Below are 11,726 nucleotides of genomic sequence, written 5' to 3'. Positions count from 1 at the left end.
AGCAAATAGGCTTATAACAAGCAGTACAATTAACAGACCAGTCAACACAGAGTCGATTAAGGCTCCCTGAGGGGACGAGATATGTGTTGGTCCTAACTTGCATCCTGCCTGCTTAACAGAAACTATTTAATGAAACTATTTTGTCCAAATTATTACCAAAGTAGAGGCATGATGATAATTTTTAGTAGGCTACCACAGATGAATGAAGCCGCAGTCAGTCAATGGTAGAAAATACACCACAGTTTACTTCTGTTGGTGGTAGACTAGCCGACAGCCTGCCCTGTGCCATAACCAATCGGAGGAGAGCCCTTCCAACCAATCAGAGGCGGAAAAGGCGGTACGTGCCCCTACCATCCTACGAAAAAAAAGATTCGCGACGAGGCAGGCAGCGCTTGTTCTACATCAACAGGAAGTCGCTGCGGGTCGCGCAGTCGAAAGGGGAGCGGCTCTGGGACGATCTGGTTACTTGCGTGTCTGTCATGCATTTCTTCGGTGTAGCAGATCCGAACTTGGGATCCACGCGAGGTTACGCGTTCCTGTTGAACTAGTGTGAGTCATTTTAACAGCGAACTGAGGTTAGTCACATCAACTAACTGTTACTTCAGTCTCTGTGAATGTGGACGCGCTGTATTTCGTTTTCATGTGCTGGTCGATTGGCAGATAGGTGGGTTTCTTTTATTGATTTATTATGTTAGGCGATCACGTGGCGGTTCTCCGTAGGTATTATACATTGTTGGTTTACGATATGCTGCGATAGGTAAACAAATCGCTTTATAACCCGGAAGGCCTATATATATATATATGTGACGCGATTCGCTATGAACAGACTTACGTTTGTGTTGCTCAGTGGGTTTAATAGGTGTCTAGTACTTCGAGGCACTTTTCTGGCACTATATTCGTTTTATGTACTTATTTTTTCTACTCATCTCACGACACACTGTATTATAACTTTCCTATAGGCCACAGCGCTTCGGGCTGTCCCGATCATGTTTGGAAACAGTTTCAGACGGGTCAGCTCGACTTCTGGACGGTGTGAGCCACCAAATAGTCTGGGTATCCACATTAAGCTATTATGGACCAATGAAGGGGCTCGCTACCATTCCCACTCAGTGGGAGAAGTCACGGCGGAGGAGCTCTGCATGACCGTTGCAGAAGCTGTTGGTGCGTATTTTTGCTGTTGCGCTAGTGGCCCTTCATAATACTTTATTTATTTCATTGGTTTGTTTGAAAGTGGATTCATCTTGTCGAAAGAGCGTGTATGTGACCTGAATGTTTCCAATACAGGCATCACCCCTCTGTGTTCCGTATTGTTTGCTCTGTACGACCCTCTTGCCTGCTGCTGGTACAGTCCCAATCACGTTTTTACTCCAGAGAAGACATCCCTGGTAGTTCACTATCGTATGAGGTAAGTCGATTTATTTTAGGTAAGTCGAGGTAAGTCGATTTATTTTAATGCCTCATATCAGGGCTATCTACTGAGGCTAATATGGAAAGAAAGGGGGAAAAAATACCTATTTATTAATTTATTTCTACTCCCTAAATTCAGGTTTTACTTTCGGAATTGGCACGGGCTAAATGATGAGGAGACGACGGTCTCCCGGTATGCCCCGCGCTCGGGGAGCGAGCAGGGGCCTTCCCCTCTGCTTGAGCACACCGCTTTGGAGTACTTATTTTCACAGGTTTGTTTATGTACCACCGTGTGTTTACGCGCGCTCTTCCGCATATTGTTTACTAGCATGTCGATGTATCTTTTTGACAAACGGTTACCTCCTTAGGCCAAATACGATTTTGTGAATGACGTGGTGCCGATGGAGGAAGCGGAGACTGACGAGCAGCTCCATCAACTGCAAAATGAGAGCCTGGGCATGGCGGTGCTCCACCTCTCCCACGAAGCGGCCCGTAGAGATTGTAGCATAACAGAAGTCTCAGACAAAATCAGGTAACGGGGGTTTGGACAGATGAGGGCTGATGGTACACAGCAGTGCATCTAATCAAAAGACGCGCTGATATTCTTCCCTTCATTCAGCTTTTTGGACTGCATCCCAAAGTCCTTCTCTAAACACATCAGCCGGAACAACTTCTTGACCAAGGTGAGGATCAATCGGGTGTTTGCAAAGTTTTTGAAGAACTTCCAGCGGCAGACGGCGGACGTCGGGAGGCTGGGGGCTCAGGACGTCATGTACAGGTACATCTATACCCTCGAGCACCTCGCGCCCAACTTCGCCACCGAGACCTTCTCCGTGTCGCACATGGAGATGAAGAGGGACGGCTACGGCAGCGGCTCCAATGGCCACTCCCCCTACGCCTACGACGATAACTCGACCAGCCACATCGACGCCCTGCTGGCCCACGAAGTGTTGGTCTCCGGCACCAAGGGAATACTGTGGCGGAAATCGCTTGGGCAAAAGGTACGCGTCCCCACGCGACGGCGGCATATCCGTCGGGACATTTGTCATCGCATCGTTGTTGTTTTTCTCTAGGTAGGAAGTGATTAGTCTCTCTCTCTCTCTCTCTCTCTCTCTGTCTCTCTGTCTCTCTGTCTCTGTCCTCACCCACCCACCAGGCTCGAGAAAACTGTTACTTCAGGAAGGGTTACATAAAGAAGAAAGCAAAAGAGCAGAGCAGCCAGCCGAACGACGAGGCGGCCAACGCCTGGCAAAAGTTCTGCGACTTCCCAGAGATCTCCCACATCACCCTCATTGGCGAGGCTGTGTGCATTAGCACTCAGGGTAACCACTCCATGGTGAGATGACTTGCATCTCCAGCTGCGTGTTGAAAACCCGTAATGCGTTTATTACAGAAACTGTTTGTTTTGCTCGATTTGCTGCTGAGCCATTAGGGTTTAAACCGTACACCACTTCTACGCACTCTTTGGAATATTGAATCGTGTGGGATTGTTTGTCGTGTGCAGCGCACTTAACGGGGAGGGGGGGCGGGGAGGAGAAAGGGATCGTGACGTTGTCTGTGTCTGTGTGTCTGCGCGCGTGTAGGAAGTCAACATGAACTCCGCCCTGGAGGCTCGATCCTTCATCTCCCTGCTCGACGGGTACTTCCGCCTGACCGCAGACGCGCACCACTACCTCTGTCACGAGGTGGCTCCGCCGCGGGTGGTCATGAGTGCGGCAAACGGGCTGCACGGACCAATGCAGTGAGTCTTCGTTATTAGGGCTGGGTATCGGGCCACTCGTTGGCCACTCATTTCGATTCACACTCGATTCAAATTCATTTGGGGATACTTCAGCGACGATGCCAAACTGATTAGATACGAGGAGCATCGCCACTTAACCTGGGAGAGACCTCTCCTGCTTCTTTAGACTTCAATTAAGCAATATCACACGAGAGGGAGTGCTGTTGTACTGAATATCAGCACGGCGGTGATTCGGTCGTAGGTACGAATATCAGCCGTGCTGATATTCCAGTACAACAGCACGACCTTGAGTGTGATATTGGTTTTATACAACAGTTATAAACCATAACAAGAATCGGCAGCAACAGATTATGATTTGTTTCTTCATTAATGATTAACTTGGCTCCGCCAACACACATAGATCCGCAACTGGACTGGGACTGAACTGTTGCCAAGCAACACATAAACACACTAGCTTGCTACTCTGTATAGGTCTACACGTTACGTTACTTTACGTTACGTTACGTTCCCTTGGTCCTCTTCTGACGACCATTTGTAATTCAACTCAAATGTTATGCCGGGAAACATGTTCATCTTTGCTGTGCAAAGTCAGTTGCAGTCTAAGCCACATAAAGATCGTTAATAATATTAACGGTTATGAGAACACCTGTGAAGCGGAGTGATACATGCATAGTTAAAAGTCCCAGTGCTGTTATACTCTATATCAGCACTCATGGAAAGCCTCTTGTCCAATCAAATGACTTGGTCGGAACTGACTGTTGTATAATCGTGTTTAAAGAGACACGCACTGATGTCAACTGTCCCTCGTCTGATTTTTCAGGGACGAATTTGCAATGTTGAGGCTCAAGAAGGAGGCGCTGGAGGACGGCGTGTTCCTGCTGCGTTGGAGTGCGCTCGACTACCACCGCATCCTACTGGCTGTGATGAACTCGAGGGCGGTACGGTTGGACCCAAGAAGCACAGGACACTGTTGATCTGGATAGCATGCATACGTATATATTTTTTTTATATATATATATATGCCTGAAACCCATTTTAGGATGGTTCGACGTCAGTCCACAAGCAGTTCAGGATCCTGCAGCGGGGCTCAAAGTACTCCCTGGAGAGCTTGGACCAGGAGTTCTCCAGTGTGAGGGAGCTGGTGGAAGGCCTCCGCAGCCTGGTGCTCCGGTCTGGTGGCGACAGCTTTATTCTCAAGAGATGCTGTTTACCCAAGACTGCAGGTTGAGCACCTAAATTTATGCCCCGACATGTTCAATTACGGCATCATGTTTTGCCGCTTCTCTACAGCTTCAAATACAACTATTTAGAATTTGATTTGAATAACTATGGCATATTTGGCCGACGTGCCGTTGGTATGGAACATGACATAAACTGGATGCTGTCTTTGGACCTTTAGCATTTGTAGTTTGCTGCTACCCTGGTTTGTGTTTGTTTTGACTCATGCTAATGTCTCCGTGTATATCCGATGTAGAGATCTCCAACCTGCTGGTGATGAGAGACAAATCCATCCATCCCTCGTCTCTGGATGTACCCCATATGCGCTTTCATCAAATTAAAGAGAAAGACATTGTACAGGTGATCTCTCTCACACACACACACACACACACACACACACACACACACACACACACACTGTGTGCACACGTGTTCATTGCATCTCATGTCCCTGAGTAGGAGCAGCACATGGGTCCCGGGACCTGGACCAACATCTTCTCCGGTCGTTTCCTGGTAACCGGTGAAGGATATGACGGGGACGAGGAGGACAACAACAACCTGAACGACCCCAAGGGGAACCGAGTGGTCCTGAAGATCCTCGACCAAAGCCATAAGGAGATGTCTTTCGTAAGGAATTGTTGGAAAACCTCGCATGACTAACGATGAGCCCAGTGTTATTCAATAACATTCCAAAGTGAAACTACTGATTGTATGGACTAAAAATAACGTGACCTTTTTAAGAAGTGTGTGTGTGTGTGTGTTTGTGTGTGTGTGTGTGTGTGTGTGTGTGTGTGTGTGTGCGTGTGCGTGTGTGTGCAGTATACTCATGGCTTAGTCTTAACCTTTCTTCCTACTTCTTTCTCGGTCACCAGGCCTTCTTTGACACGGCCAGTCTGATGAGCCAGGTGTCCCACAATCACCTGGTGTTTGTGCACGGCGTGTGTGTGGGAACTGAGAGTAAGATCAAACACAAACACTTTCACTGTTCACCGTGTGACTTCCCTCTTTATTGGTTCCCGATTCAAATGTTTTGATTGCTGGATTTGCTTTTATTGATTTGTAAACTTCCTCAACGTGAACCCAGAACACAACAGAACATTTTAACCAATTTAATTCAGTGATAGATGTTGGTTGTTTGCTGGCCTCACTTTGGATTTCTTTTCACAGTCATCATGGTTGAAGAGTTTGTGGAGTTTGGGCCCTTGGACGTTTTTCTGCGTAAGGAAAGAGCTTCAGTGTCGCCTCAGTGGAAATTCATTGCTGCCATACAGCTTGCCAGTGCCCTCAGTTATCTTGTGAGTTTATCCATTTGAGCATCAGTTACATTTATATATCACAGAAAGTACCATATCTGTAAGCTAGTATCTCTATCTGCAGACTTTCTGCTTTTTACACCAATACAAAGGTTTTAAAACGCACATGATCAGAAATTAATTATTTACGTGTTAAAGCTAGAGTAGGCTATTTTTCTTTTGGAGGCATTATTTGTTGTTTTTGTTCAATCATCTAATTCTCCTTTTCTTTTCACACCAAAGCTTTAACCATCCCACTTCAATCATTCCTAGTGGCTTTAAGAATGTCTGATATAAGCAAAGTAGAATTCATGAATCATGTTTAATTGTTAGAATTAAATATAGTTTAGTAATTCCAACACTGACAATGCAGAAGAAAACAAGACACAATTAAGAAAAAAAAAATCTGTTGGGCTTGACCTGTTGATTCAACCGTTTCAGGAGACTAAGAAGCTGGTTCATGGCAATGTCTGCGCCAAGAACATCCTTGTGGCCCGGCGTGGCCTGGAGCACCAAACTACTCCATTTGTCAAACTGAGCGACCCAGGCATCGCCTTAAATGTCCTCTCCCGGGAAGGTAGGCCTCTAATGCAAGCCACAAAGTCAATTGCATTTAATGCACAGGAAACGGCATACAGATCACATCTCCGCTGTTCACTTCCTGAGAAGCAGCGACAGCAATGACACTGTTAGAAATTGGTGATTGACTTGGAACATGGAATCTTGTATAGAGCTTGCTCAATTTTGTCACTCGCTCTTCACAGAAAGCAGACAAAATTGGCATTCGTGACATTTGTTCTAAACGTCTTGACAGTACCATTAACATGCAGACAGGATAGCAAGGGAACCGAGGGGATGAAGTAAAGTGTTTTTATTTTTATCTTGACGTTGTGAAGTGCTTTTCGCACAAGGCAATAATTCAAGTCGGATCCCAAAGGAAGTCAAATTGCCCAGATTTCATCTGAGTCCGCGTGGCACTTTAATAGCACTCTATTTATCCCCCAGAACGTCTGGAACGTATCCCGTGGATCGCCCCGGAGTGCGTCCAGAGCGGAGCGCCCATCGGGAACACTGCTGACCAGTGGAGCTTCGGTGTGACGCTGCTGGAGATCTGCAACAACGGCGACGTGCCCATGAGTGGCTTCACGTACCTGGAGGTGAGGCTGCCCGCCATGTATCAGCACAATAGTGACTTCTCCTTCTGAGCCTCATATAAGCCCAAAGCCCACAGCCGTGGGATGATATGCAAAATACGTTGTTTGCTTTTCGATTTTCGTGTCCGGAATAGACTTGAGTCCTTCGCAAAGCCAGCGATAAATTCAGCCCAGCTACATTTATAATTTTTAATTTTTACGGTTTATTTGAATGGGGACAGATACAATAACATAGATAAGCTTGAAACAGTCCCCTAATGTATGCATCATAGTGTTTTTAGCCAAAGCTAATTCACTAAGACACTTACTAGGGATTTTGGTTAAAAATAATAATACAGATTAACATTATAAAAAATAGGACAATGGAAGTGAGTGAAAAATGGAAGAGAAAATAAGACATACAGTTGTGCTTGTGTGCTTAGCTCTGTTAAAACGATATGATTATATTCATTTTATTGGGTCGTGCTACCAATATTAGAGATGGGAGACAACATCTGATTCTTTGCTTCTACGATACAAGTCAAGGTTATGTTGGGCGAAGCGAAATAGTTGTGCCGTCCTTGAAGGGAGCTATAGTGGATTCGGCAACAATACAGTTGCATGATGGATGTTCTGTTCTGTTCGGACACATTCATTTAAAAAATGAACTGGAACTGATACAACCTGAAACCCAACGTAATGCCACAAAAAATGTGGCAACCAGACAACAACATTTTTAATATGATATTGCAATATTTATAGATTTGCAGAATCAAAATGCATATCGTCTCTGCACCACAAAATTCATTGAAGACTATATACTCGTGCCCCGATTCCCTTCCCCAACAAATAAGTATTGCAGTCCCCACTCGGTGCGCTTTGGGCTTGGTGCGTGACGTGGCTGCCGATCTCCTTGTCCCCCTCCGACAGAAGGAGCAGTTCTACCAGCAGAAGGGGCGCTTGGTCGAGCCGCAGTCCCCGGAGTTGGCCAGCTTCATCAGCATGTGTCTGACCTACGAGCCCGTGGAGAGGCCCTCCTTCCGCACGGTGCTCAGGGAGCTCTCCAAAAGCCCAAGTACGATGCTCTGGGTTAGAATTGCACTGGGTTAATAGTTTGCCTTTTCCCAAATTTGTGGTCCAACACCTGTGCAAAATGTAGCAGTGAGTGCACGCACATCCAACTATGTACAGGTGCAGGGTAAAAAAAAAAAAAAAAGTCTGTCAAATAATATGAAAAAGTATACCCGCCTGTTTCTCAATCCAATACCTGTGCGTGCATAATACGGAGAAATACAACATATTGGTATCTGCGCACAGATCCTAATACAATGTATTTGTGTATGCGATGCACAGATCTAGATTTCTCCCCCAGTGGCACTTTCACCATCTTGGACCGAAGCGTTTTCCACAAGCGCTACCTAAGGAAGATGCAGGAATTGGGAGAGGTAATTTCAGGAGGCATTTGGTGTTTTTAGAATGTCCTTGTAAAACGAGGTCCTCCTTGTATCCGGGAAAAGCCTGTCACCCCACCTGACCCCGTGTCCGCCTGTCCACAGGGTCACTTTGGAAAGGTCACACTGTGCATGTACGACCCCAACAATGACGGCACCGGAGAGCATGTGGCGGTGAAGGCGTTGAAGCACGATGGAGGCGGGAATCAGCACGAGTGCTGGTTGAAGGAGATCGACATCCTGAAGTCTCTCAACCACGCCAACATTGTGAAGTACAAAGGTTGTTGTACTGAGCTAGGTGAGTACGTTGCGTTACGTCTATTGAGCTGACGCTTTTGGAGTATCAATCAAATAAGCCACAAGTTTTAAGTACTACAATATAGAAACAAGAGAACATTTTTAATTTAAAACGTACTGCCTGTTTACTGCAACGTTACCTCTACCAATACTATTACAATTATTGCTAAAGTGTCTGGGCAGTTCTGGTCCTCTACAATGGATTAATTTAAAAAAAAAGAGATACATATAATACATGTTTGACATGGTAATGTATTCTCCCACAGTGCTTGAAAGATGAAGAATTATTCAAATAAACCACATTGCTGTTTTTATTTTTAGTGTGTTATTAATACACATGTCTGCTTGATTGGCAGGTGGGAAGGTTGTGCAGCTGATCATGGAGTTTCTGCCACTGGGGAGTCTGAAAGACTACATCGCTGGGTGTAAGATAGGCGTGCCACAGTGTCTGCTTTTCGCAGGGCAGATCTGCGAGGTAAGCAAAGTTGTGGTTTCAGGCTCATATCCACTAGGAGACAAACCCCCCTGATAATGAGTCTGCCGACTCAGTCGGGGAGAGGAGGGGGGGGGTGGTGGGGGGCGGCGGCGGTGATGGGAGCTGAAGTCAGCTCTGATTGTCTTGTAGTGTGGGGGGGGGTCTCAAAACATGTGATTATGGCGTCCCCTGTAGAGTCGGGAGAACGGTGATATTTTTTTGAAAGCGGTTTAATATCATCGGGCCCGGCTTGCGTAGCGGGTGGGAGGACTGAGGTTGAAATTTGGGATTAGGCCCATGGGCAGAAAGTAACGGCCCCTTCCTCGTAAATTACGGAAGAGTCGGATATCGGGATTAAAATGTTGACACACGGACGTAACCCGATGAAGGATTTCCTTCATTGTCATTTTAAATGGACCAAGCTGCTGCTTAATTATGCCGCTTAAAGTCCTTTTTTGTCCAACCTGCAAAAGCGCAGGCTTTAGACGGTGCTCGAAACGTTAAATTCAATAAAAATGTCAGGAGAAATTCTCTACCCATTTGGCTAGAGAATTGGGGGGGGGGGGGGGGGGGTGCCATTGATAATGTGTGATTCTTAAAAATCACCACAAGGCATCCGTGGCCTACTGGTTAAGGAGTTGACCCGGTAACCAGGCCGGTTCGAATCCCAACCGGTAGACAAAAAATAGGTGGACGGGGGTTGTGTGTGTGTGTGTGTGTGTGTGTGTGTGTGTGTGTGTGTGTGTGTGTGTGTGTGTGTGTGTGTGTGTGTGTGTGTGTGTGTGTGTGTGTGTGTGTGTGTGTGTGTGTGTGTGTGTGTGTGTGTGTGTGTTCTCACACCGGCTCCCTGATGGGTCAAAAGCAGAGAAAGAATTTCCCCCAAAAAGTGACACTAAAGGATAACTTAACTTTTTTTTTTTGGATCAAAGGGTATGGAATACCTGCACTCAGAAAAACGCTACATCCACCGGGATCTGGCGGCTCGGAATGTTCTGGTGGAAAGCGCCAACTTGGTGAAGATCGGAGACTTCGGCCTGACCAAGCACATCCCCGAGGAGAAGGAGTACTACCGCGTCCGGGAGGACGGAGACAGCCCCGTCTACTGGTGCGTGGACGGACCATTGACGACGCAAAGCATTTTCCTGGTGTCCTAGAATGCACCCCACCTTTTTTGTTAACCTGCACGTGTTCGTACAGGTACGCCGTCGAGTGTCTCAAGGAGAGCAAGTTCTCCTTCTCCTCGGACGTTTGGTCGTTTGGCGTGACGCTGTACGAGATCCTCACCCGCTGCGACCCGGCCATGAGCCCTCCGAAGGTACTCGAAGCTGAAAATGTCAAGGAACGCTGACGGTTGCATCGGCGATGTCGGGTGACGTCACCTCTGTTGGTATTCGAGCCGGCTCGCCCCCTCCCTTCCGTTGTTTCGCGCGTCCAGTAAAAAACGATCCTGAACGCAGCGCAGAACCCCGCACCTCCCGCCCCTCGTCGGTGATTGGTTGGAATACTATTTCTTTTGGTTTTGAGTGGTTGGTAGTACCGTTTTGTTTTTGTGTACGATCTCGGAGCACAGGCTGCCTACAGAGACGCGTTTTTTTTGACGGGCTGCTTATGGGGGGCGGGCAGCTAGCGGATCGTGAGGAAAGAGCAGATGAATGTGATTGTTTGTGTTTCGGCCTAGAATCGCTGATGCAACCTTTTAATATTCTGCTCGCCTCCAGAGTGAAATCCTTGGTGGACCAGTCTTTGTTGTTTTGATTTTAGTTTTTTTTTTCTGCTGTCCCAGAGGTTTTAATTACATTTTTATTTTTCAGCATTGTTACTCTGGAAATACATTTCATAATATAATGTTATGTTTTGTTTGTGTTTTTCTTTTTTTTGTAGAAACTGGGTGAGATGCTCAGGGACGCGCACGGTCAGATGGTGGTGACGGCGTTGATCGCATTACTGGAGAAGCGGAAGACTTTGCCTTGTCCCAAAGATTGTCCCAACGAGGTAACGCTTTATGTGAAGAGAACAATGCAACTCATTATTTTACAAGCAATTAGTCTGGACATTTAATTCTTTCTGCCCTTTTACCTATTTTTAAATGTATGCCTGTCTGCACTTTTAACCTCCCTCTGATTTCTTACTTTATATATTTATCTGTTTGTGTTTTCACACTATGATTACACTATAACTATGTTTTTGTTGTTGTAATTATCATATCTTTTGTTAAGCACATTGAGTTGCACTATATAAATAAGCTTACCTTTATACTCTTTTGTCTGAAGGTGTACATGGTGATGAAGCAGTGCTGGAAGGTGGCTCCAGATCAACGGCCGTCCTTCAGTTCTCTCATTGAAAGTATTGGAACCATTCGCAAGAGCTACGAAGGGCAGCCCAATGGGAGCGTGTCCTTGCGGCATATTCACTCCTGAGTCTTCAGTCGTCATTCACACGGGATCATTTTGAGATCGGGTGTTTGGGTGATATTTACAGGCCTGTGTTTTTTTTACTCTTTACCGCCCCCTGCTGCTCTTTACTCCCCAGATACACAAAAGGATTGTGTATGCAAGCACTTCGTCATCTCTACATTCTAGTGAATAACCGATTTCTTGACCAAATGTATCATGTAGATTGATAATTCAGTTTTTTTAAACGACAGAGCAATCTGATCAAATTAGTAAAACCATAGTATGAAATTATAATGGAATTTAACAATATTTTATATAT

At 46.1% G+C, this 11,726-nt stretch overlaps 1 protein-coding gene across 3 annotated transcripts; it reads left to right on the top strand.

The window, feature by feature from the left end:
• Positions 1-442: 442 nt before the first annotated feature.
• On the top strand, positions 443-11,707 carry tyk2 (tyrosine kinase 2). Of its 3 annotated transcripts, none has more exons than XM_084488329.1 (24): positions 443-575; positions 960-1,161; positions 1,285-1,405; positions 1,547-1,679; positions 1,776-1,939; positions 2,027-2,408; positions 2,564-2,743; positions 2,991-3,148; positions 3,969-4,086; positions 4,188-4,371; positions 4,623-4,726; positions 4,826-4,993; positions 5,239-5,323; positions 5,534-5,661; positions 6,100-6,235; positions 6,664-6,815; positions 7,722-7,866; positions 8,145-8,236; positions 8,348-8,540; positions 8,896-9,014; positions 9,944-10,119; positions 10,212-10,329; positions 10,896-11,006; positions 11,285-11,707. In XM_084488329.1, exons 2-24 carry the CDS (start codon positions 987-989, stop codon positions 11,429-11,431), a joined length of 3,489 nt encoding a protein of 1,162 aa, XP_084344455.1. In that variant the 5' UTR covers positions 443-575; positions 960-986; the 3' UTR covers positions 11,432-11,707. The 3 variants fall into 3 exon arrangements, with proteins under 3 accessions (XP_084344455.1, XP_084344456.1, XP_084344457.1); XM_084488330.1 differs by having other exon boundaries at positions 449-549; XM_084488331.1 differs by having other exon boundaries at positions 565-664.
• The last annotated feature ends 19 nt before the right edge of the window (positions 11,708-11,726 follow it).

Source organism: Micromesistius poutassou (genome assembly GCF_964030765.1).
Source record: "Micromesistius poutassou genome assembly, chromosome: 1".
NCBI classification, from domain to species: domain Eukaryota; kingdom Metazoa; phylum Chordata; class Actinopteri; order Gadiformes; family Gadidae; genus Micromesistius; species Micromesistius poutassou.
Note: the sequence above shows the minus strand (reverse complement) of the source record. Positions and strands in the feature narration are given on the sequence as shown.

Coding starts and splice junctions, on each gene's coding strand:
- tyk2 (XM_084488329.1), top strand. CDS start 987: ATGTTTGGAAACAGTTTCAGACGGGTCAGCTCGACTTCTGGACGGTGT. Junction 1,940..2,026: donor GAAGTCTCAGACAAAATCAG/GTAACGGGGGTT, acceptor CCCTTCATTCAG/CTTTTTGGACTGCATCCCAA. Junction 11,007..11,284: donor CCAAAGATTGTCCCAACGAG/GTAACGCTTTAT, acceptor TTTTGTCTGAAG/GTGTACATGGTGATGAAGCA.